This window comes from Tachypleus tridentatus, chromosome 2 (genome assembly GCF_004210375.1).
Source record: "Tachypleus tridentatus isolate NWPU-2018 chromosome 2, ASM421037v1, whole genome shotgun sequence".
NCBI classification, from domain to species: domain Eukaryota; kingdom Metazoa; phylum Arthropoda; class Merostomata; order Xiphosura; family Limulidae; genus Tachypleus; species Tachypleus tridentatus.
The window spans coordinates 121,314,954-121,342,890 of record NC_134826.1 but is presented as its reverse complement, the minus strand read 5'-3'; the positions used below and the strand labels follow the sequence as shown (position 1 = coordinate 121,342,890).

The 27,937-nt window shown below is 33.5% G+C and overlaps 1 protein-coding gene and 1 pseudogene across 1 annotated transcript; one reads left to right on the top strand and one right to left on the bottom strand.

Moving 5' to 3' along the window:
* Window positions 1-223: 223 nt before the first annotated feature.
* LOC143236490 (putative glutamate receptor) lies at window positions 224-23,500 on the bottom strand. Its single transcript, XM_076474782.1, has 9 exons — window positions 23,466-23,500; window positions 15,588-15,662; window positions 8,644-8,747; window positions 8,043-8,130; window positions 7,028-7,186; window positions 4,140-4,290; window positions 3,485-3,696; window positions 1,766-2,058; window positions 224-669 (listed from the first exon to the last, which is right to left on the bottom strand). Exons 2-9 carry the CDS (start codon window positions 15,612-15,614, stop codon window positions 447-449), a joined length of 1,257 nt encoding a protein of 418 aa, XP_076330897.1. The 5' UTR covers window positions 15,615-15,662; window positions 23,466-23,500; the 3' UTR covers window positions 224-446.
* A 3,679-nt stretch (window positions 23,501-27,179) lies between these two features.
* Window positions 27,180-27,384, top strand: LOC143245704 (U2 spliceosomal RNA; annotated as a pseudogene).
* The last annotated feature ends 553 nt before the right edge of the window (window positions 27,385-27,937 follow it).

Sequence of the window (27,937 nt, the reverse complement as noted above, 5' to 3'; positions counted from 1 at the left end):
TTTTTAAATTAAAGTTTAAAATAATTCGAGAACTATATTATTCATTAATTGTTATAAAATGGCATTTTCCAGAGACCCGTGACGAGCAGATCATGAGCATCGTCCATTTAATTGTTTTTTTATTATTCAGAACTACTAACAATTTAATCAGAAAAAAAATTATATTGTTCTGTGGGTTCATGTGTTTTAAAACAAATAAAAAAATATGAGATTACCACAATAATACTTTTTATTTGATTGTGACAAATTAACCTGCATATTACGATGAAGCTTGTAGAAGATGCAATAAGGATATGTTATAAGAAACAAATGCTCTGGGTGATTTCTACAACCATAAAAATAAAAATAATATTAATATAAAACGTTTTCATTGGATTATTCTGCAAACAAAAACTATCGTATTTAACACAACAACTAATACTTGGAAAATATTGCAAGTGATACATTTACAAATGTCCAGGTTTTCTATGTAGTATATGGTAGATTAGTTCAACCATAAAAATAGTTCCGCTGATCAATAGTCCGCAACCCAACAATATGAAGACTCCTCGAAGGTCTTCAGCAGAGAGAGGCTTCAGCTCAGGCTCTGTTCCAAGACATTTGACGTAGTCTTTCACATTATTTTCAATACTGTCTGCAACAATACCGCTTTCTACTATGCGTAACAAACTAAAAGTAAGAAAAACAAGTTTCAATTATTGAAAGTTTGACAGAAAACTAATACAGAGTATTGTATTTTTTTGAGTAAGAGAACCTAGCAGCTGAGGAACGTCGTGACATGAGTTATGACGTTTTAGATAACACAGGCACTCAATCAATATGAGCTTTTCATGTTATTTTGTTGAAAAAGAACAACTTGAATTTATTTTCACAACAAAACTTGCTACACTAACAAAACTAATACAACTTATTATTGCGTTTATGGGGCATACGCAACCAATTAGTTTGAATACGTGTTTTGTGTTTTTCCCCCATTTTGACTCATGGATATTCAAAGAACATCGTTGATGACTAGCTTTAATGTAGTAATCGAACACATTCGTGTTTTTACCACATCTACCCTGAACTTCATTGGATAGTTAATAGCCTTACAATAGGTAAAATATTTAATTTTTAGAGAAAATGCCCTAAATAACGTAGAAAGTGTTGACAGGAATAGCTCTAAACAAGAAGGTAAATAGAAAAATCTGTGGTAGTTAATAATAAAATAAAATAATAATATAATTATATTAACACAGATTTCATCGTGTCAATAAAATTTCTGTGTTTATGTTTAGCACTATATATACTGATATTATAGGAGATATTGGTACTGATATTATGGGATACATTGGTACTGATATTATTGGCTATATTGGTACTGATATTATTGGAGATATTGGTACTGATATCGTTGATATTTATACGTGTTTAATAACTGTTTTATGGAATAGAATATTTCCACTTACGTAAATGTGTAAAGGTAGTTTTCTTTATGACATAGATCAACTTCTTTGAAAGATATTTTAGGTAAAATATTCATAATGAGTTGACAGTGAAAGGTACCACAACTACCTGTTAGAGAACACTTGTAGAAAATACGTTAGTGACTGTGCAATATCTTTATTTAATTGAAGTTTCCAAGCGGAATATGTTCGAAACGTCGTCTTCAACATTTGAGTTACATAAGTAGATTGTATACTTTCTACCAGTGTTTCTCTAATGGGCAACTGCCGCCCATTTCACAGTCAGCTCATGAGTCAATATGAGTCATTCTTCAACTTACAGATTGTCGACTTCCTTGTATAATGAGGATGGCAAACCTTTTCGCAAAACCATTACGAATGCATTTGTCGAAAGCCTTTCTTTCGCGATGTAAAAACCACAGGCACGATTACTGTTAAACCTCTTGGCCAAAGCAGCTTTGATCGTCAGAATGTCATTGACTAGAGCAATCTTTCCTTGCTTTATCAAGTCAAGAATAGAATCCGCTGTTAAGTTCTTAGATGGGATAAAAGTCAAATTTGATTGTTCCAACATTTTCGTGTAGAGTCTTCTATAGAGTGTATTGTTATCGGTCTGCATAGAAAATAAAACATCGAATTCTTAGATTCAAACCGATCTTTGTCGTCAAGATCATTTCAACAAAATATTAAAAGGTTTTGTGAGTCCAGAAAATGTCATTTTATCGAGTATAAATGAAATATTCCAAGTATTATTTTACCGTTAAGAATCTAGTTAAATTACTTGAATTAAATGTCTTCACGTCGATAAAAACATTGAAGAATTTGAATGACTGAAATCTCATTTAACAAGAAACCTAGAAAGAAATGAACTGGCTTAAATATCCTTACACCAAAAAGTTTGTTTGTTTTGTTTGTTTGTTTTTGAATTAAGCACAAAGCTACACAATGGGCTATCTGTGCTCTGCCCACCACGGGTATCGAAACCCGTTTTTTACTATGTAAGTCCGCAGACATACTACTGTGCCACTGGGGAGCACACCAAAAAGAACTTTTCTTTCCAGGAAACCTCCAAGAAGCAAAATGGGTTAAATGTCTTAATTCTAGAAATAACTTAATTTAACACGAAACCTAGGAGTAAAGAACTGGATTAAATGTCATTATGTTAGTAAGAACTTAATTTAACAGGAAACCTAGAAGAAACAAACCGACTTTTATGTCATCATTCCAGTAAGAACTTGGAAGGATTTAAGTAATGTAATTGGCATCTTGTCATCGAGAATCCGGAAAGAATGAAGTGCCTCTGATGCCATTATGTTATCGAAAGTCTAGAAGTACAGCTTCAAGTATTGTCATATCAACACCATAACTTGGGAAAGTTGAAACAGCTTACATACCTTCATACCAATAATAACCCAACAATTTGGCATTTTTAATTTACAAATTGATATAAATAAATACATTCGAGAAAAAAAAAAAAGAACGATAATATATTTCATATATAACGTTGTTATTTATACTGTGCCGTAAAAGGCTTTTAACTTGTTTTGAATTATTGAATATTGCGTAAAACTACGTAAAAAAAAACCTGCGTAAAAGCTCTATCTGTTTAAGATAAATGGTATTATTAACTTATTCTGCCAAGGTTTATATGATAATAACAATAACGACCCCTTGCTTAATGACGAATACTATTGAAATATGTTTCCTTGTTAGAGGTTACAAGACTTACTGTGGTGATTATTTTTTGAAGATGACCTAAGAAGGTCGAAATGTTGGTCTTTATTTTAATTGAAGTTTTAATACCTATATCATCCGTCTTGAGAATACATGGTTCTTTTTTTTTATAATTCCAAGATGAAATGTTGCTAACTAGTTATGTCGTAAACATGGATCTCGTAAAAATTAGAATTTTTCCTCAAGAGATTGCAAATACCGTTTTTAAAGTTTGTACAACTTTAAATTTACGTTTCTTAAGATATTTGCGTAATACTAAACTTACAAAAGAGACACCGTATGTGTATACTTTAATGAATATTTACCTTGAAGACTGAATGTTCATGTGAACCTTTTTCCACAACAGGTAAAATGTTAAGCCTATTTAAGTCATTCAGATCATCTATTTGAGTATCACTGCTTAAAACTAGCGTAGCCAACAACTGTCCACTGAAACTTTGCATTAGCACTATCACAGATACCCACCAAAAGGCCCGAATCACCCTCTGGTGGTGAAAGTTTCTATTTTCAGGTGAGCCTAGAATAAAAAAAAAGCACTTACTATTTTATTATGTCATTCAACTTATATCCTTCATGACATAACATATTTAGGCACGCTCATAATAACTTAATCAACGCTTGTACATGTGTGTGGGTAGGGGTTGGGGGAAATAAAAAACAAAAAAAAATTTTTGAAGTTCACCCATACCCATAAATGTATTAAAATTACTTTTCTGTTGACAAAAATACACACTACTAGATAGATTAGCTAAATCTTTCAAAAATTGTTCTGTTCATCTGATTTGGTAATCGAGTCACTAAAGATTTATTTTGACATCATAAGATTTTTTATAAAGAACGAGGGATTTTATAACAAATTGATACATTTCAATTTTTTATAGGCTTTTAAATAACGTTTAACTTAATGATATTACATTTCTGGTGCTTTACAAGTCTCAAAATAATGTAAAGAATTGTTACCTTGATAAAACATGCTTCCATAAAATACAGAGAAGTGATCTACAAAACTCAAGAACGTCAAACTTGAGCTATTTTTGTTACTTATAAGATGTTGAGAAACCAAGGAGATTAGGCTAACAAAGATAAGCGAAGCCATTAACCCTATCCAAACCTGTAATAAAGGACACACGGGATAACTCATATATTTTTGTATCAAATAATAAATATTATTTAATAATGAAGGTGTTATAATTCTTATGAAAATTAACTCGAAAACTGGAATGAGGTACACAGGTATAATTAATTAATGCTTAGTTATTCTAATCGTAATAAAATATTTTTGTTAGGTTGACCATTATTGAAAAGTTATGTTGAAAGCTATCAGATAAATGGGCCTGGCATGGCCTAGCGCGTTAAGGCGTGCGCTTCGTAATCCGAGGGTCGCGGATTCGCGCTCGAGTCGCGCCAAACATGCTCGCCCTCCCAGCCGTGGGGGCGTATAATGTTACGGTCAATCCCACTATTCATTGGTAAAAGAATAGCCCAAGAGTTGGCGGTGGGTAGTGATGACTAGCTGCCTTCCCTCTAGTCTTACACTGCTAAATTAGGGACGGCTAGCACAGATAGCCCTCGAGTAGCTTTGTGCGAAATTCAAAACAAACAAACAATCAGATAAATTGTTTCGCGACAAGCGAAAATGTGACTTTTAATAGTTTAACGCCTTTTAACGTTTTCTTTCGTACTCTCGACCAAATGAAATCAATTGTTGGTTTAAGAAGAACCCAAATAAGTAATAAATGTACTTTCAAAAAGGTAATTAAAACGTTTTAATTATACGTGTTACTTATCAGTGCTAGTTATTATAAATTAAAAATAAAAAAGGCTTGGCCCTCCTAGCAACTCAGTGGCTAGTCTGAGTGTTTATATCGCTAAACTTTGTATTTTGATACCAGTGAAGGGCAAACAACGTATAACTAATTTCGTTACTTTTGTGCTTCACAACTAACACACGAATATATTTTTAAACTCTTCTGTGTTGACTCATAATCTGAGGGTCGAGGGCTCGATCCTCATCACATCAAACATGCTCGCCCTTCAGCCGTTATAATGTTACGATCAATCCCACTATTCATTGGTAAAAGAATAGCCCAAGAGTTGGCGGTGGGTAGTGATGACTAGATGCCTTCCCTCTAGTCTTACGCTGCTAAATTAGGAACGGCTAGCGCAGATAGTCGTCGTGTAGCTTTGTGTGAGATTGAAAACAAACCAAAACCAAACTATGTTGACGTAGGAATGATTAAAATGATACATTTTAAATCGTTCCTCAGGAGCCAAGGGGTGTTTTCACACTACAAGTTTTTGAATATTAAAAATAAGTTCAATCCTAAATAGGACTGTTTAGAACGTATCTTTTCGAGACGAAATTTTGTTTGTTATCTGTTAAATTCTAAAGTGAAATACCGCATCCTCAATTCTCCATGCTAGCTAGTAAGAAAAGGTCTAGTCACTGACAATAAATCCAGGATGTATAGAAAATGCCACATTCTCAGAACTATTATTTAAGCAATTGCCAACCTTTTAATCTACTCCTATCATATTTCTATCTTTAGTTTTCAACTGAGATACGAACGATTTCATCTGCAATTTTGTAAGGAAGGTCGAAATATCACTATAGTCAACAGTAGGATGAGCAGACAGAAACAATTACAAAGCAACTACAAGCATAATATTGTATTCAGCTTGCTGCACACTATCTACTAAGGTTGTTCTTAACGGTTCCTGAATACCTCTGCGTGTTATTTGGAGACTTCCATGCTTTTTTTTTTTTTTTTTTCGTATAGCAAAGCCACAAAGGGCTATCTGCTCAGCCCACCGAGGGGAATCGAACCCCTGATTTTAGCGTTGTAAATCCGAAGACATACCGCTGTACTAGCGGGGGGCTCCATGCTTTTTGTGTTTGGTCGTAATGTGCTGACGGATTTCGTTCACCTTACTAATTCAAATCACTTTTCGCAGCCGCAACGCTAAATTGAAATTCCTTCTTTTTATCCAATAAGCATGTCCAAAAACTTATTTAAATTTAAGAAAACCGTCTTGGGTTGTTTTTACGTTTTTTTTTTTAACATAAATGCCCCTTACTGGCTCATGAGGGGCTTGTTAACCTCAGCTATACATTTTGTATGCCGCACGCCTCGCTGATATGATGAGCTCTAGCATAGAGCGAAATGCTTCGTTGACAACGGCATGCAGCAACGAATGTTTGAAGTCAACACTCTTCTATGTTCCTCTTATGGGAAATCTTTACAAGGTTAATAAAAAATGTTAAAAAATGTTATCAGAGGTATTGTGAAGTAAATGTAAACAGAAACAAACTTAACATTCTATAAATTATTGTTCATTAAATGTAAACAGAAACAAACTTAACATTCTGTAAATTATTGTTCATTAAATGTAAACAGAAACAAACTTAACATTCTGTAAATTATTGTTCATTAAATGTAATCAGAAACAAACTTAACATTCTATAAATTATTGTTCATTAAATGTAAACAGAAACAAACTTAACATTCTATAAATTATTGTTCATTAAATGTAAACAGAAACAAACTTAACATTCTATAAATTATTGTTCATTAAATGTAAACAGAAACAAACTTAACATTCTATAAATTATTGTTCATTAAATGTAAACAGAAACAAACTTAACATTCTATAAATTATTGTTCATTAAATGTTATTATTTTCATAACATTTTTATTGCCGATTAATTTTGGTATAAAAATGTTTTTAGAACTGAATCATGGTGAAATGAATAGAAAAGAGGTGTAATATTAATCAAATAAATTTAAAAAGTAAATACCGAAACCATATCTTATTGTAGCATCTCCTAGATTTACACAGTCACCTACCTCCCAGCTCAAAGCGTAAATGTATGAGTATGCATCTGGTTTTGGTTTCTGATAGTTCACCAAAATAGCAGTATAACTCATCATTACTGGTGTTGTAACTTCCACCGCTTTATATCGGTCATAACTTAGTGCGAAAGGACCTAAAGCAACGTCAGCCTCCTATAAAATACAAAGCCTTAAAGCTTACAAAACAAACCACATGACAGGTGATTGCTCAGTAAAGGAAATGGGACATGCAATGTGTAAATTTAGCCGTGTCACTGTGTTAAATATAAACAAACTGACTCTTAATATGTTATCTTTATGATAAAATGTCTTTTAAAGCACCTTATTCTTATATTAAAACAGTTCGTTAAATCAACTTAACTATCTATGATAACAAAGTATCTAAATAAACGTAACTCTGTTTGACAGTTTTACCTCTAAATCTACACATTTATTTGTAAGGATGGTCATCTGTACAGTTCGGACCATTTATTGTGAGAGAACAGAGCAAAATGGATCCCGAAAAACATTCTTATATGCACGTAACAAAGTCAAATAAAACTAGATATATTTAACTAAAGTTGAATAAATGACCTAAAATACGTGAAATGATTTTACCTTAAACTATATAATTAGCTTGGATGAGAGGAAAAACTAACATTTTTTAGCTTAAAAAAAGAATTCTAATGTATTAAATTATCATTTGACATGCTGATATAAGTCCAAAATATTGGTTTATACGAGATTAAAAATTCGGGGTTTGGAAAACAGTAATATGTAAGGATTCATTTGCCAGAGATGGTCTTACGCAAAAACTGACAAGAAAATTTATCGTGGAAATAGTGTCCAGTTCTTCACAAACTTTTCAATGGAAATTCATCATTGTTTGAAGTAATTTCCTAGCAACTAAAATAATAGAAATTCAGGTTTTCTGATCGCAAGTGGAAAGATGAGTATTCATATAGATGTTAAAACAGTAAGTTTTGGTTAAGAAAAACAGCTCACTGTGGTTTATACACAATGATTTTACATTTTGAATCAGCATTCCCATCATTCCTGTCCATCTCTTATTTGCTAAAATCCCCCATTCGTGGTCAGGAGGCGTTTTCAGATTGTACCTATAGAGATAGAGAAAGCGAAATTAACCCACGAAGATCTTTTCGTATGCCACTCTTTAATTACGTTAAATGTGGCATTCGCAGGCATAGTAACCTGCTGCTAACGTGCAAATAGAGACTTGGTTTTAGTTATTCAAATGTTATGTGTCTTTTATTCCTTTGAATGTTCTCTATTTTCTCTTATGATTCATGTATTTAAATAAACGCATACGAATTATATCTGTATATTACCACATTAGTTTAAATTCCAATGTTGTATTCCTTATTTAATGCTGTGAATTTTTTAGTTAAATAAAAATATTATTCTGTGTTACAAAAATATTGTCTACCTATCCATCTTTCATCGCACCTTTTCGTTCATTAAGTTTATGAAACAGTTTAGGAGTAGGCTTAAGAAAGTTTATCTGAAAACCTTTAATTCTGACAAAAGTGAAATTCTTGCTTTGGTCTCTTTATTCATTATTGTATGTATTTGAGAAATTTTATACATGTATGAAAAGACAAAATACATACGTAAAGTTCATAGACGTGGCTAGTAACTTTAAAACAATAGCCATTGGTCCATCGATAGTGACATCATATTTAGAAGTCTCATTGACGTATATCCAGGGCTCCCACTAAAGACAAAATCAATTTCTGTTATGTTCAGGGTTCTATGCCAATTTTACAATGCATGTCATTATCGATTAGTTTAATTTATTAGACATTGAACCAAATTTACATAATTTATAAATATTTTGAAAACTATTTGGCAACAAATTATAGATGTAAAAATTTGCATATATAAACGCTAACAATGCAAGTATAAGAAAAAAGTTCCTTCTTCTTATGACTTGTGTGCACATAGAAATTGTAAAATTTTGTCTCTCCAAGCCAATAACTATTTTCTACACACTGTTTAATGAAGACTTTTGCTTTAGTCACTTTACTGTACCTGTCATACTGTCATAGGTGGATAATTGAACTATACATTGAAGCTATTACTAGATGAAACTAACCGCAAACTAAGCAGAGACAGCACAGTTATCTTAGTTGAACGTGTAATATAGTACTTTAAACTATGTGATACATGGTGATACTTTCAGGTATTCGATACGGGAATAACGTATTGGAGTATTCGTGGGATATGAGTCAGATTAAACAGGTCCTACGTCAGGTACGGATATCCTACCTCTGGAGGAGCAAACCTTGCCATTTTGGCCGTGGGAGCGTTATAAAGTTACAGTCAATCCCATTATTCGTTGGTAAAAATAGTAGCCCAAAATATGGCGGTGGGTGGTGTCGACTAGCTTCTTCTCTTTAGTCTATCACTGATAAATAGCCCTTGTGTAGCTTACCATGAATAACTGTTTCTTCTGTCCCAAGCTCACCAATGGTTCGGCACTAAGTCTGCAGAGTTACGCCCCTCCAGTGTGTCTGTGAACTTACAGTTCTAGAATTTTGGTTTCGTTACTCGTGGTGGGCAGAGGACACATAGCCCATTGTGTAGATTTATGCTTGATTTCAAACAAACAAACTGCAAGGTTACAAAGCCAAAAATCGGATCTCAATACCAGTGGTAAGTAAAGCACGGGTTATTCATTATGTAGTTTTGTGCCTGATAACAGCCAAGTGTTGTTGTTTCTATCCTAAGTAGCCAGGATGAAGAAAAAGCCAGCTTCACAAGTGGAGGTTTCAACCTTGCCAATGTGTTTTTTCCTTTTCTTTCTTCATGTTGGGTGTGAATACGAAATTGGGTTATATGTGTTTATTAATTAGATGTAGACCGAAAATGTTAAAGTGGATCTATACGCCCATAGTAAATAATTAAACATTCTTCCGATACGTTAGTGGCAGTTCTTTTACTCCCTGTTGCTTATTCCACAGTGGAAATAGTCCTGAAAACCTTAAGGTTTTTTTCATTTTAAACTTGAAAGTAATTTGTTTTTTGAAAGTTTTCTTCATATGGAGTGTTCATGAATATTGCTATTCTTCTTTGTACCGTTCCTGTTAGCTATATTTTTCTAGTTGAGAACACATGAATTTGAACTTAGCAGGATTTAAAATATTGATTTTGATCAGAACTACAAGAGACTGACCTTTGGACAAAAGACTAAGGGTAAAACTTGGAATTGACAATGGGAAAAGGTGACAAGGCGAAAATTAAAATCAAGTGGCTTTTTCGGTCTTCATCCAATGAGAGGAGACATCGGCGTTGAACTCCCAAGAAAAAGGCGTCAGAGTATTCTAATATAAATTAGTTCTACGTTAAGAAAGGCGGCTCGCGCTTTTTATTCGTTTACTAATATAACATTTTTCTTTCAGGTAAATGTTGGTTTCGACGATCCATTTCTTAGCCGTTCCTCAAGCTAAGAGGTTTACCAAGAGATCCTCTTAGGTAAACTTAGTAGAGCCATAGATGAAGCTCAGAAATACACCATAGTGTCTTTGTCAAACAAACAATAAACATTTGTGAGATAACCTGTTAAGGACTATAATGATTTAAGGTAGTCCTAGCGTTGTAAATATTAATGCTTACTTAACGTGCCTAAAAGATATCAAGATATACCAAGTAAATTACGATTGTTGGTAGTCAGACAATGTCATTCGGCTGTATATCGTCTTTTCTCGTATGTTAAAGCAACACTGAAGACGAAGGGTGGTCACATTATACATTGTTAACACGTTGGTTGTGTAGACGTTGTGTTCATATCATTCTGATTATAATTATATGGTATAGTAGACGTATTTTCCATTGTTAAAATAGCTCATATTTTAACTACTATAACTCTGTATTCATTATATTTCGAATTATAGATGTTAGTATAGGACAACTAATTTTATAATTCATCTATACACATACTCTAACAAATATAAATATATACACATATACGCATTGCCCTTACAGATTTCCCATAGCTTTAGCGTTGATTATATCAATTTGCAATACAGGTCAAGAAAAGTTTAAACGCATAGCAATTAGAATTTAAACAAAAAAATGGTAAAATAGAAATCTATACGAAAGAAAATGTCCATTTAAACCAGATGGTTTTAAGGTCCACACATTGAGGTTAATATCTTTTCAAGTCGTTCTTTTTGTGAATATTAGTTGGAGCGCTTTACGTTGTTGATGGTGATTTGTTTCTCTGTAGATTTATCCTGGTTTTACAGTTTAATATGGTTCAGATGTTCTCGTGCTCGATCGACAAGTTGGCTGCCTGTTTGTTCAGTGTATAAACTATAAACATGATTCGTTTACTCGTGTAAGTGGTTGGAGTATTATTTTACTTCAGGTTACTGTGTCTCAGGATTTATTTTCGGTTTTTGTCATGTCTGTAAATAATAGTGGGTGAGTCCTTGAAAAGAAATTTTGTGGTTGGGTCTTCAGTAAGTATTTATAATTGTTTAGTATAATATATTTTATCTTCTTGATGGTACGCTAGCACAAGCGGAACACGACGATCCATGTGTTATTTCTTGGTATGGTTGAGTGTTTGTTCCTGGCTATATGAGCTAGTTTTGGTGGCTGCATCCTATGTGAGGAAAGAGCAACAGCTCGAAACACATTTTTCTTTAGATAAAAATATTTTAAGAACAGCAATTGTTCAACCCATTATTTAATTTTGATATCTTTGTCGCCTATACGGTTGTAACTACACGTTTCTCTTTATCAGTTGCATATTATCGAACAAGGTATTTTGATTATAACTTGTATACTTATAAAAATGTTTTTTTATTATCAAATGTGTATTGTTTAAAAAAAAGACATTTGACCCTGTATGTGTGTGTGTCATGCTCTGTTGTTAATTGATAGAGTTGAACATGCGCACTAACTCAAAATTCACAGTGAAGTAAATATAGGATAATAAAACGTTTTTTTTTTGACAAAACAAGTGGATAAAGCGATTTTCGTGAATCTGTGGCATTACTGAACAGAGTTGGCTAACAGACATCTCACAGGCTACTCAAGAGGTCACCGAATGGCTCTTTGAATGTTTCTCATTTTTTATAGACAATATTTTTGCTTACTTACAGAAAATTATAGAAATATTTCATAAGCAACAATATTCTCCATTAACCATTAACAGCTTAACAGCTGTGTTCAAAATATTAAAAATAAGTGCCACCTAGAATATTATTGCTTAATATAACTTGTGACGTTAAAATTAAGACCGGTTTCTCGTAGTAGAAGAGTACAGATAGCGTATCGTATAACATTACGTTCGACCACCGTTGATCTAGAACGTGGAAATGTTCTTCTCACAATGCTTCTGGTTTCTCGAAATTTCTCGTTTTTTTTTTAAACTGTGGTATGAGTCGTATTTGGGAGGGGGCATTCATTGTATATTGTGTAGTTAATTAACTGATTAACTCCATTGTATCTTTAACTAAATGTTACACAATACTATGTTCATATTTCTAGCAACTCACGCTGTAAATAAATCAAATAATTTTGTGCTGACTGAAAATTCACGCCTTCACAGCTATTTCTAACTTCTTACACATTTCACTTATGTCTAATGAATACTTTGTTATATAGTAATCACAACACCAAAATGTGAGACTTCTTAACTGGTTTACCTGTCGTTTGAGAAGAAAAATCTGTCATTTCAATTGGCAATTTAAAAAATATGTGTACAGAATCCATTATGTATTATATTGACGACATAATATCGGCTATTTTTAGTTTAAGCTAAAGTTCATTCTTTTCAGTAAATAACTAAATGAACCAATATTGAAAATATGATGATAAGGAAACGAAACGTCTATTAATACTAAGCTCCATTAAAAGCTGAAGATGTGATCATCACAATCATCTGAAAGCAACAGGAGCGTGCTAGACTGTCAGACTTTTATATTAATTACCTACAATTTATTATAAGTTGACTTGATTTTCGGAAATAAAACAAGTTTTAAATAGGCGTTTATGCTTGTAGACAACTAAAAAAATTACATGTCTAAACAAAAACGTGTTGACCCTCTTCTTTAGCAAAGTTTATCTATCTCTTAATGAAAATATTTTAGTATTATTTTAGCTGTTTTAATATAAAATCTAATGATATAACTGGTCAAAATGCATCTCCTTCAATACATTTACCTGTGTAAAACTGTAAAAGAGAGGTTAAATACGTTAAATATAAACGGTTTTGCACTCTCACCACATCATTACAATCCATATCAGCACTTCTGGCCATAGTCTATCTGATAACAATGTTTTTTCATAGTAGCTATGGAACTTAGTTTACAAAAGAATCTGTCGTAAGGCTATCAAACGCCGTCCATCCTTCTTGGATTAGCTATTTACTATACAAGAACGACGTTTTATCTGCGCCGTTTTCAACTGTCCGATCCCATAGATATCCACTTGACTAGCGTGTATTGATATAATATCATGAAAACCACTTTCATTTACCAAACTCTTGAAGTATGCGATGATTGAACGTGAAGCATGTCTGGAAGTAAACTCATGCCCTGTTTGCATTGTTTCCTTTTTGTAATTTTGTTTTATTTGCAAACGCTGTTTAAAACACAACGCAAAATCTTCGAAACAACACGTTGTATTTTTGTTTTACTCACAAAAAATCTATCAAGTAACATATGATACATAAAAATAACCGTGTTTGTTTTTTACTGTACAAGTGTAATCTTATGCTATTTACTAGTCACAAAATATGTTATGAAATTTACCCTCCTCGCCAGTAACTCAGTGGTACTTCTAAAAAATTCCAATGATGAGAACCAGGTTTCGATACTTGTGGTGGGCAGAGCACACATAGCCCATTGTGCAAATTTATGCTTTACAAACAAACAAAATCTAAGAGATTCCACCAATACTGTAGTATTTCACAATGAACTTAAACTAAAATTCAGTCTATAATTACCTGAAATGGTTAGTCACTTACTGTGTATAATATGAAGTATTTTAATTTGTTGTATCAGAATTCAAAAGTTTAGAATATAAGTACAAAACATATTTCATGCAATTTAAATATCTCTGTTAACTAATTTAGAAAGTTGCCTGAGAAGAAAGAACTTGTATCTTCCATAGATTTATTTTTTGTAAAATACAGCTACCCCAAGAGCTCTCTGTGCCCTGCTCACGGCAGATATCGGAATCCGATTTTCAGTAACATAAGTCAACTAACTTATCTCTGAGCCACCGAGGAGACGCCTTCAATAGTGAATTGAAATTATTGCGTGACTAAATTAACTCTTTATGTAGTGCCTAGTAATGTTCTACACATTTAGGAATTAGCAACGTTTATGTCTTTATAATCTTACAAACACATTTATGTATTTCCATGTCTAAAGTGTACGCCCTAAGTTCGTCTAACAAGAGAATTTTTAACCTTTTAAGAGACTGCATATCTCATACCAATGCATACACTGAAAATTACCGCACTGCGAAAATATCTTTAATATATTATTATAATAATTGTTTGATTGTTTGTTTTGAATTTCGCACAAAGCTACTCGAGGGCTATCTGGGCTAGCTGTCCCTAACTTAGCAGTGTAAGACTAGAGGGAAGGCAGCTGGTCATCACCATGAATAGTGGGATTGAGCGTCACATAATAACGCCCCCACAGCTGAAAGGGCGAGCATGTTTGGTGCGACCGGGATTCGAACCCGCGACCCTCAAATTACGAGTCCAATTACGATTCCAACATGCCTTAACCCACCAGGCCATGTCGGGCCTATTATAATAATTTTTATTTTTAGTCGGGGAAACACAACAACAAAGTTTGTGGAAATAAGTATGTTTATACATTAAACGCTTAAATGTTCGATTAAACAAATTGAAAACTGATTAAAATACAGTAGAAAAACTGGATAGAATGGCAGTGTGAAAATGTCCAGAGAAACTGTATAACACATTTACGAATTAATAAGAGGTCAAGTCTGGACAATGTTGATGTGACATATCACGCGACATAAAATAAAGCAATATTGAAAATGATTTTTACCATCTATGCCTAAAAAACAAACAAAATTTAAAAACAATGTTAATTAATTTGACTCCCTTTCGGGGAAACAAAATCCTCAACGTTTAACCACGGTGCTGATCACGGCTGAATAATCCAGTGGAAGATATTTTCATGACGAATCGAAACGTGAACAAACATGGTTACTCTGTAAAGCGTTTCTGTATCCTACAATAAAACCTGTATTTATCTACATTGTATTACTGAAGGTTTGGATTGTAACAAATAGAAAATAATTTTACGAAAAAAGGAGAGAACTCTCCCTATCTAAGAATACAGCTGAGCGTAGAATTCGCACACACACAAAAAGAAAAGTATTTATGACTTCTATTTTGATATCTTTAATTGTGTGCACTTCAATACTATAATATATTACATTATGATATTTGCTACATACCATTTATACTTTCATACTATTTTCTCATACCTCTACTTTATAACCTTTTATTTCATTATGGCTATATAAAATGTCTATAAAAAAGTAAGGGACATACCTGTTCAACAGCTATTCGGAGGTGCATGTCCTTGTTGAGTTTCAAATACTTCCTAACAGACACAATCTCGTTATTCTGTAAAATACGAGCAGGATAGATAATATCTAAATTATCTGCTAACTGAAGCGCATTGTAGTGTAAAGTTTTGGAGGAACAAATTTCTACCACCAGGAAATCAATAAGTTTTAAATCAATAGTTCAGTCTTTGAACACTAGCATTAAATTCTAATAAAGGAAAATCGAAATACTGCCCACAAAATTAGTATTGAAATTCAGAAGGTGCAAATGGATTTTCTATAAAGCGTGACAGTGTGTTACAAGCTGTATTAAGAGGCCTTACCTAGTTGCTAGCTTATGCTTTCTTATAAGTAATATATTTCCTGTGGTAATTGTCTTAGAACTTAACAAAGACACTTTATTGATTTTATTTTAGCGCAAAGTTACACGACTGACTATCTGCGCTCTTTCCATCGAACCACGAATCTTTAGTATTGTAGGCCTTGTAAACTTTTCGCTGATGCACTAGAGTACACAAAGAGTTGGATATATTTTAAATTTATATAAAATATTAAAAAAATACATATAAAATTCGTACTTGTGCACAATTATTCAACAGACCTGCGAGAGCCCGGCATGGCCAGGTTGTTTTGGCACTCGACTCGTAATCTGAGGGTCGCGAGTTCGAAGCCCCGTCACACCGAACATGCTCACCCTTTGAGCCGTGAGGGCGTTATAATGTGTGGTCAATCTCACTATTCGTTGGTAAAAGAGTAGCCCAATAGTTGGCGGTTGGTGGTGATGAGTAGCTGCCTTTCCTCTAGTCTTATACTGCTGATTTAGGGACGGCTAGCGCAGATAGCCCTCGAGTAGCTTGGCGCAAAATTCAAAACAAACAAACAAGCAACTAATTGATAATAATATTTCATTCTTTGCACCAGAAGTGGTCTATTGTTTGGTCTATTGTTCTTTGTTTTTAATGAAACCCATATTTGTAGGTTTTCAAAGCTGGTTATAGAAGATTAACAAGTGTGATATTTAGTTTTGCTTTATTTATTTATTTTTATTTTATACGGCAGCAATATAGTGCCGATACTGGGTTTCTGGCATAAGGCACAACGTACTAAGGCCACGCATGTCTGATAAAGTGAAACTGTAGTTTAATATATAACTGGCTAAACTTTCATCCAGTTAGTAGAGTCAGGGATATGATTAATACTTGCACATACGTTTAAGAATAGAAATGCGACATTAACCACATGTCACTGCAAGTCACGGTGTTCGATGGCACTTAAGAATAAATTGCGACAAAACTGGCACAATTTTGGTACGTGGTGACGTACATGGTCAAATAGTTGAGACGCTCGAAATGTAAATGTGACGATTCGTGGTCCCCATACGATGCTCCAGAAACACGTTTCGTGATTTGGAGCCGTGGGTATGCTGTGAGTCAAATTCATCTATTCGTTGTAACAAGAGCATTCCAATAGCTGGCAGCGGATAGAGCTGATTAACTGTCTTTCCTTTAATCTATCAGTTCAAAATTTTAAAGGGCTGTCATAGAAAGCTTCTGTGTAGTTTTACGAGATATTAAACGGGTGAAAAAGATGCGAGCACGCATATTTAAACAGGCGTATCCATAGAAATAAACAAAAGTCACTAGTACACGCAGTTGAAATGGACTCTTGATATCACTCAGCTGTTAAATGTATTGTATATACAGTTTGATCATAGAAGAAACAACTCTGTGTACAATCTCTGTAGGTTTCTAGGTTACCGTTTAAACGGTAATGTATCTATTGACGTAATAAGCTATAAAATCGAGTTTTGAGTTTAATCTTGGCAAACGAGAAGAAAACATTGAATGTAAAAAGGTTTTTAAATGGGTTTCATTCCAGGGTTTGGAGATATTATGTAATACTTTTTAAGCATTAAATTCATGAAGTAGCATTATATTTGAAGTTTAAAGCAAATTATTTATAAGCTTAGTTGAAAAAAAATCACTAAACTTAAACATTGGAAAGAAAACTATTGATAAAATTTATAGGATTCTGACACGGGTTTGTGTTCGAAATTTAAAAGTAACTGATGTTTCAATATAATGGCTTCCTAAGCAGAAACTCGTTTTACTTAAAGGCTAAATAATTTAATGAGTCTTACAAAACAGAATACAGGTTTTTAAAACAAAATGTATATCCTTGACAAAAAAATGTAATACTGGATATAATATTACTCTGAATGTTTAAATGCGTACTGTCGCAACAGTTTAATTTCAGGCTACTTAAAAAGGAGTTTGAGAAGTGAAATCGCTGTCTTTAACTAAAAGCTGAACATAAAGAAAAACAAAATATGTAAACTTTTCTGTAGTAATTCACTTTTGTTTAGTGGCAAAATTGGCGAAACGTCCAGAACTAGTATCTTGACTCCCTAAGTTTGTTGGAACTTGAGGAGACAAATAAACTAACTCAATTTGGAAATAACGAAGGCACGTGCTCTTTATTCCCTGTGTGTTAAACACTAATGGTTAATATTACTAGGAGTAATGTAGAATACATCAAACCCGGTTGTTTCATAATTCATAGTTCTTCACACTAGACCAAAACCCACAATAAGCATAATAACGTAACAAAATGTGTAGGGACAAGAGACCTATTGGTCCATTTTTCAAAGCCAAACTAAAGCTGTTAACAACCCTTATCATTCAGGTATATCTGTCTAGCTTTCCTTTAAACTCACTTAAATTTACTGCCTTCACAACATCCGAAGGCAGCTCATTTCATAAGCCAACAACTCTGCTTGAAAAATGAAATTGTTTTGGTTGAAGACGGCTTCTAGCTTGTCTACATCTATATTTGTGTCCCTTATTCCTATAATTTTCCTTGTTAAGTATGATAAATGTTGATGCGACTCCTGTAACTCTTCTTATTTCAAGAGAAAACAATTTTAAGAATCTTAATCTCTCTTCATTTGACAACCCCTCGATCTTAGACACCATTCTAGTAAGCCTTCTCTGAACACTTTCAAAAATTCAGTGTCTTTCCTAAGGGAAGGACCCCAAGAATGAACACAATAATCCAAACGTGGCCTAACAAGTGATCTATAAAATGAAATTATAACCTCTTTAAACTTGTATTCATTGTTTCTATACATACAACGTAAAATCTTATTCGTCCTACCACTGGCAACAGCACACTGCTTGGATGGCTTAAAAGTCTGATCAGTCGTTACAGTAAGATATTTTTCTTTCATGACACTATTGAAGTTATTTCCAAATTATACTTGTAATTCAAATTATGGTAACCCATGTGTATTATCAAGTATTTATTATAATTAAAACCCGTCTGTCATTTATTTGCTCAACTCACTAAATGATCAAAATCCTTTTGTAAAACATCAGCATCCTTTTTACAGCCACCAAGACCTAAATAGCATCGGTAAATGTATGTAATGTTTTATCGTTCCTTCATCTATGTCATTAATGTAAATCAAAAAGAGTGAAGGTCCTAAGACTATGCCCTAAGATACACCAATTGCAACACTAATCCAGTTTGACTGAACTTCATTTATAACAACTCTCTACTTTCTTCCATCAAGCGAATCTCCCATCTAATAGTTAATTTATCCTTCACACTTATAGAGATTCGTTTCTTTATAAGTCTTTTAGCCCTTTATCTAGTACTTTGTCAGATACTTTCTGAAAATCGAAACACACCAACTCTACAGACTTACACTCATCCACATAAGCAGTAACATTTTCAAAGCGTGTCCAAAGATTTTTAAAGCATTATTTTTTCCTTAGTAAAACCATGTTTACTATCCGATACAATTCTAAACTTCTTTACATGACTTTGCAAAATCTCTTTATCAGACTTTTCGAACTGTTTTCACAACTCATGTAAGATTAATAGATCTATAATTACTGGAATAACTTCTATTACCTCCCTTGAAGATAGGAAGGACATTAGCTAATTTTCAATCTGTTGGTACTTGTCTACTATTCAAGGACTTACAACAATTGTGGCAAGTAGCTCACATATCCAGTCCTTAACCTTCTTTAAAATCCTTGAGGAAAGATCATCTGACCCAGGAGACTCATCATTCTTTAAACTTTCCAATCCTATTTCAACAAGTTCAGAATTTATGCGGTTATTTAATAGTAACTTGTAACTGAGCTGTAACTTACAACTCTAAGTATTGAACTTAGACCTGTTTATGGCAAAAATAGCAGTTACAATCATAAATGTAATAGTAAAACACTGGTCTTCAGGCTCAAAGTTGGTTTCCCACTTAATAAAATCAAGCATTCCTAAATTTGTTATTCCATTTTATATTGCTCTTCTATTGATATATATATAAAAAGAATTTTGTATTGGGATTACTTCACTGTCTTCCACATAGTGTGATGCAGCACTAGAAAGGTAACTTTGAAATATTTTTATTGCAGATTCTACATATTCTACGTTGCACCTCGGGAACTTGAATCATTATAGAACATCGGAAATATGCCATTTCCATCTCTAGATTTAAAGGAACAGTTCAACGTCAAGCCTGAATTCAAAACGCAAATTAATCTTATCTGTGGGCAAAATAACTTGGTAATATGTTTAAAATATTTCCGTACTTTAGGTAATAATAAGGTTATATATATTACAATAATAAGTTTACAGACAACTATTTATAAACATAATGAAGCGATTTATTTTTTATTTGGAGACAAACTATATGCTTCATTAATGTTATAAATTGTTGTTTGCAACTAGATTATTATACTACGATAAACTGCTTGCATACTCAAATATATCTATCTATATATATAAAACATACGTTTACGTATCTGTGTGTTTATTCCTATTTTGTCTACTTCTAGATCGCTGGGCCAACTACAACCAAACTTTGTAGGATGATAGTTTGGAACAAATAGCTAATGAGGGCTTATTTCTCCTCCACTCCCACTCCCATTATTACTGTTATTGAGCGCTAATTATTTTTGACGTAAACTAACATTAACTACATCTATATATGATGCCACGTTCTTTAAAAAAAAAAAAAAACCCTGTTAAATTCATATATATAAAGCACAAAAATCGTGTGTTTGTCTGTTATCTAACTATCCCTAACTCATTGGGGCAGCTTCAACCAAACTTTTTTGGATGATAATTTTTGAACAAGGAGTATGTTAGTGGGTAGCTCACAACCCTTCCACCATTATCATTGCTGTTATTAAGAATTTATTATATTTGACACGTGTTAACTACGTCCACAGATCGCGTTACGTCCTTACACTAAAAATAAAAACTGTATTAAATTTTCTTGAGCTATACTCACTTCTTACTTTAGGACTGACCTTTCAACTTTTCCCGTTATACACTCTTTGCGCCCAACGCTAATTAATTAATTAATTACGGATACACTGTAGAAGGACATGAAATGTTGTGTGTTTTGAAGCGAGTAAAACAGAAAGCACCCACACTGCCACTAATTTGTCCGCTATTTCTTCCTACAAAGTCCCCCTGACCAACGTACAGTGTATACCAGTTTTAGTTATATACGTGGCAGCTTTTTAAAGCTGGTTATAAAACTTATGATAAGGTAACAATGAACACTGTAATAATATGTTATGTTACAAATATATTGTGTGAAAGTTAGGGCTTCCGAGTTATTTATCATAACAACAACTCATACATTCTTTAAAGTTCATAACCCCGATAAAGAACGTGTACCTCAACTTGTATATGACAAAAATTGTTGTAATGGGGTTTATGGTACTATACACTCTTCTTAAATATATTTTCATCTAAAGTTGGAAGCAGGATTTTGTTTTCATAATTAAACAAATTTTTAATGCTTCCTACTTCTCCTTATCACATTAGAGATTTTGTAGGGTTTGTTGTTGTTTTTAAATTAAACACAAAGCTACACAATGGGCTATCTGTGCTCAGCCCACCACGGTTATCGAAACCCGGATTTTAGTGTTGTAAGTCCGCAGACGTACCGCTGAGCCACTGGGGAGCTGGTAAGGTTTAGTCGGTTGTTTTTGGCCCGGCATGGCCTGGTGGGTTTAAGGCGTTCTACTCGTAATCCGAGGGTCGCGGGTTCAAATCCCGGTCGCACCAAACATGCACGCCCTTTCAGTCGTGGGTGCGTTATAATGTGACGGTCAATCCCACTATTCATTGGTAAAAGAGTAGCCCAAGAGTTGGCGGTGGGTTGTGATGACTAGCTGCCTTCTCTCTGGTCTTACACTGCTAAATTAGGGACGGCTAGCGCAGATAGTCCTCGAGTAGCTTTACGCGAAGTTCAACAAACGAAAATCGGTTGTTTTTACAAGATTTTTCTTTAAATCCAGTAGGACAAAAATCTGAAAAATAACCCATAAAAATGTTCTCATGAAACATTTTCAATTAAATTGCCTGTTATGGTTTAAAATTCAAATATGAAGAAATGGTAGTATGCTGTTAATATAATGTTATACATAAAGTAAAAAAATATGACTAAGTCGACTGTTAAAATACTTCAAGACTATTCAGGTTGGTTCATTGGAAAACTGCACAAATGTCATCCGTGTATCTCTTGTAGTATAGAAGTTTCATATGGTCTCGACATTTCTGTAAAAATGTTGTCATTCATAATACCCCCCGCTAGTACAGCGGTATGTCTTCGGATTTACAACGCTAAAATGAGGGGTTCGATTCATAGCCTTTGTGGCTTTGCTAACACATTCATAATAACAAATAAACGCATTAACCGTCAAAGGCTCGACTCCATGTTTACACCATCGAGTTGTAAATAAATATGCCCATTTAACATGAAATGAATTTCTTTCGTTGTAAGTAACAGTAATGTTTTAAGCAATTTTAGTTAGTATATTTACATTTTCTACATTTTTAAATACCAACTCATAGAAGATATTTGTTGTTTCACCTAATAAAATATTAGTGAATAAAGAACAAACATCACAACTTACACTTTTTCGAAAGTTTAACTAACCGCCTCTACAAATTCAAAACTATTACCAGTAGTATGGTTGGTTACTTTATATATCGTTGCCAAAAATTACAAAATAACTTAATTGAAAGTTGAGTGAATATTCCGAAATAATATATAACTCATCTAAATGGGTATCTATTAAGAACTTTTGGGCTACCATACAAAATACCTAAATGTTAACCAACAGATCTTATATCTTTATAAACTTGTTATATTTAAAAAAAAAAAAAACAGATTTTTTTTCAGTTTTACCAAAAACCCATTGTAGTTTTAATTCCCTTCTAGTTGTGAGATCCAAATTAATTTTAAGTATAATTTTAACATTCAATATATTGTATACTCTCTTGATATAATCTACTTTGTTTAGAATCACAGTTCAATTGCTTTTGTTAACTTTAGTCGTGACAGCGTTTCGATTACTCTTTAAGTCAGTGAGAACTTAGCTAATGCAAATAACTGTGAACTAACCAAATAAGTAACGTTTTTAATATATATATTTATTATTTATTTTTTTTCCTTAAAGAGAATAAATTCAGCCAATATATCGATAACCATGTTGGAAAGAAACAGTATAAACAAGGATGAAATAGGTTTTAATGTTAGCTTGAAAGATAAATTAACACCAGCACTTATCTGCATCATAATAAATAATATATTTTCATAAGTAGACACTTTGAGAGTTAGAGCTTAACCTTTTCCCTGTTGTCAAAACTCTCGATCAAGGAGTAAGATTGTCTGATTGTTTGAAAGTAGAATTTATATTATAATAAGACACTTTTATGAATGCTTTCAGTTCTTATTTATTTAAATACTGACAACAGTATCAACATAACAAACAAGTTATTAATATAAACAGTCAACTACCATGGTAAATTATAAAATAGTAAAGTTTACCTTTTAACCTCACAATCTCAGGTTCTGAAGTGATAACTTGTTGGCAATTCCTTATCACGTCATCGATAAATTTGCCAGTTCCTGTTTGAGTGCTGCCATCTACTAAGGGAAAATTAACGGCAGCAACAGAGCATTTTGAAACAGTTTTGCTCGAGTAGACATTTTGCCTTGTATATGTACCAACTGAATTATAATTCTATAAGCCCTTGGAAGTAAACTGCATCTATACTAAAAGAAGATTTAAAAAATATATTGTAAATAATGAATTACTACATAATGTTCATCCAAGAAAGAACCCTTTTATTCACACCTATAAAATAAAGTTTCTACAGACGTTATGTCAACGACACCTTCATTATTTGGCCCCACGGTTATGAAAACATACCAGCCTTCTTAGAACATCTCAATTCCGTAGACAAAGGAATCCACTTCACTATGGAAATAAAGGAACAAAACAGTCTATCGTTACTTGACTTACTCATCAGCAAACAAGTAAGACAAATAACCACAACTGTATACAGAAAACCCAACCACACAAATAGATACCTACACTTCCAGTCCTATCATCCAACCTCGATGAAACGTGGTATAATCCAATGCCTAAACAAGAGAGCAGAAATCATTTGTGATAAGACATCCATCGAAGCAGAACGCCAAAAGATCATAGATAGTTTTAAACGGAATGGTTACACTTCCTCCTTCATCAAAAACACCTTGAAGAAGACCATGACAGAAAAAAAAAATCAGAAAGTTACCACCACAGCCACCATTTACCTACCATACCTACAACATTTCAATGAAAAACTGACACGCATAGCCAAAAACTTTCAACATAGAAGTCCGGTGGAAATTCTACAATACCTTAAGGTAAATTCTGGTAGAAAACAAACAGTGACCTACCAAAGAGAATCTCAAAAATGTCATCTATGAAATTCCGTGTTCCTGCAACGATACATACATTAGAGAAACGGGAAGAAAACTCGCAACAAGAATAAAATAATATAAAGATAGTACAAGACTCATGAAAACACAAAATTCATCTATTGCAGAGCACACCACATCAACTGGACACAGAATAAACCTGGAGTAAACTAGAATAATCGACACAGACAAATTCTAGGAGACAAAAAAAAATTAAAGAATTATTTTATATTAACACTATTAAGCCTTTATTAAACATAGATTCTGGATTAGAGGTGTGTATCTTGTGGCTGCCATTGGTTGAATCTACAGGAAATCTCTCCTCCAGTCAGAAACAGTGAAAATTCTACCAATCATAACACGCTCTTTACAATCCACCATAACACTATAAAAGACTGACAACACCTACACACACATTGGCCTGAAGACAAATGACGGAAGACTTTTCAAGCGTCGTCCTCTACACTTGTGTCTCCACAACAAGCAGTTGTCGTCCATTCTACAAAGATTCATCATGAATATTCTGCCTAAACGATCTATCAAAGAAAATATAGCTAAAAATTGTCAATTTATGCATCAATTCTAATCAAATGTTTTCTGATTATTTACTATTATTAAAGTTTTCCTGAAGGCTGCATCTCCATCACAGTACTAAACAGCTGACTGCCCTTTAATTTAATTTAGTGCAAACTGTTGGTTACAAAAATTCCACTGAAGTACTCCATTTTAGACCTTTGTGCCTTATATTTTCTCATTAGTAGTAGAATGGAGTTATAGTGTCAAAAAGATCCACTAGATGTATCTTCATGACTAAAAATTGTAATTCTTAGTGTAATTCTGATGAAATTTAGGTCCCACTGGTCAAGCAGTTGTTAACATACAATCGTAGTGGATATGAGGTTTTTTATACTTTATTGTATTTGTATTACATTTATATATTGTATTTATCGCAGTGCTACTAAGGCCACTTGCTGTAGTTCCTCATTATAAACTTTTCGTTGTGTCAGCAACGTCCTAATGCCCACCGTTCACGGTACGGGATTGACTGTCACTCTTATAACGTAGCCGTAGTTTAAAGTGGGGGTGTATTTTGTGGTATCGCACTGATTCATTCCCGGCTCGTTTGGGTTGAGAAAATATTTACGTAGAGGAGCGAACAACGTTTCGACCTTCTTCATGAACCTGACGATGACCGAAGAAGATCGAAACGTTGTTCGCTCCTCTACGTAAATATTTTCTCAACCCAAACGAGCCGTTTTTACATGTATATTTTTTCTCTACAAGTGGGTTTTCTCGACATAACTGATGATTCATTCCTGGTTCGCCAGTTCCGATATTCAGAGTTTTACCACAGGATTAACACACGCCCCCTGAGTTTTCTTACACTATAAACATTCTCATGTAAATATGTGTGTGCGTGTTTTAAAGAAAATCCAAACTGGGCTATCCGCTGTGTCCACCGTGGGTAATTGAATTACCCATTTATAGAGTCACCACTGTCCTATTGGAGAACATATAAAAAAACGTTCATAAATAGCCTTGTATAGAGAGAATATTAAACTATGTTTTTTATATATTTATTTTGAAGTCTACCAACAATTCTTTATGACGTATTGGAAAGGAATGAAAATTAAATAATATTATGTGGAGTTTTAAACTAACCTTAAATACTCAGTTTCTTTTCTAAAGTACTCTTATGTAATTATATTTATGTTCTTAACATGTGTATATATGTGTGCGCGCGTATATATTGAGTTTCTTTGTGTAAATTAAAAATATATTGTGAACAAAATGACTTATATGAACCAGGAAATTGTTTAGTTTGCTTACTGTGCAATGCTAATGTACGTGTTGAGAACTTAGAAGAATCCTCGAAATGGTCTGAATTTTACACAAAGCTGCACGAGGGCTATTTAAGCTAGCCGTCCCTAATTTAGCAGTGAGAAAAAATGAAACGAAGGTAGCCACCTACTGATCATCAACCACCACTAACGTATGGGCATTTCTTTTGCTAACGTATAATAAGATTGACTGGTGGTATGGGGTTTCGAACCTGCAACCTGAGAGTCAAGCACCCTAAACACCTGGCTGTGCCAGGCCAACTCGAAATATCATTTTGAATGAATACATTATCAAACAGTTTCATAGCAACTTAACATGTGGTTAGACACGTGTGGCGTTTTTACTTTTTAAATATGTAATGTTTATACCCTTTACAAATATTGTAGGTGGAGACTTACCTGCCTACTTAAACATGCACATTTTATCATGCGGTACTGGGTTAATTTTAGAGAAGCTTAAACTAAATCGTTGTTGATGATGTCCTTTTTTTTAGCTCAGACCTACACAATGGACCATCTGCGTTGTGTCCACCCTCTGGAATCGAAGACCGTATGGTAGCGTTGGTAATTCGTAAGCGTATTTCTGACCCTCTGGGGAGGACCAAACGGTTAACCTACATAGTGACTCTATTGTTTACCGAAAGGAACAAAGTCAGAAGAGGCAATACTTCGTTTGGTATACTTACAATAATTATATCCTAAAAAACTACTTCTCCGAAGGGAATAAAATTTCCCCAGGAGCCCATTGATGGGTGATTAAAATGTCAAATTTAGCGTCGTACAGAACCTGAGCTAATAAAGCTTGACACATTATAATACGCTTTTCTCACTTGAAAATCATATAAGACCCGTAAGAAAAACATTATCTGTTCTACTTTGTTGTAATATTCCGCGGTAATATATAGATATATAGGGCTTATACAATGGAATGTCTCATGAAAGAATGCTTTAAATATCATTTAACAACCACGCTTTATCCCTAAGTGATCCAAAAAAAGTGTAGTATCTGTACTTATCAGCTTAATATCTGATACGGTTCCCATTGGAGACCATGATATTAAACTTATTTTTGTAAGGTGGCGGGGTGCTTGGAGCTTGCTCCACTCCTGCCACGGATTGGTCCAGTATTGCAGTACTTTGGGATCGGCCCACTCCCCTTCAGCAACGGCGTGCAACAATAACAATAAAAATTCGGTTTTAATAAAAATCCCCATTGGAAACGTAAAGAAAAATTTGTAAGTCTTATCGTGAAGTAATACCTTACCTGTCATTAAAAATATCATTAAAATAGTCGAAACAAAAACGTGATCGTTATTTTCACTAATTACACTGCACATTGGTGGTACTTAAAGAAACGTTCCACTTCCTTTTTGTAATAACATTTTTGAATGAATATTTCTACAAGAGGAAGAGTTCTGGATTGTATTTATTGGGATACTTCCAAATTAATTGTTTGTTTTATATCCCTGTAGAATATGAGTGTGTGTTTTCTTATAGAAAAGCCACATCGGGCTATCTGCTAAGCCCACTGAAGAGAATCGAAACCCTTATTTTAGCGTTATAAATCTGAAGATATACCGCTGTACTAGCGGAGGGCCCCTGTAGAATATGAGAAGGATAATGTAGAATTTGGCAAAGTATGAAAACATAGAATATGATAATATAGAATGTGATAGTGTAAAGTATAATAATTTAAAACATGGTAACATG

What these genes read in the sequence shown, in the direction of transcription:
- LOC143236490 (XM_076474782.1), bottom strand. Translation starts at nt 15,614, where the DNA reads ATGCACCTCCGAATAGCTGTTGAACAG. An exon ending in TGGGAATGCTGATTCAAAAT is followed by an intron (nt 7,187 to 8,042) that starts GTAAAATCATTG and finishes TGTATTTTATAG; the next exon opens with GAGGCTGACGTTGCTTTAGG. An exon ending in TGGAAGCATGTTTTATCAAG is followed by an intron (nt 3,697 to 4,139) that starts GTAACAATTCTT and finishes TTTTTATTCTAG; the next exon opens with GCTCACCTGAAAATAGAAAC.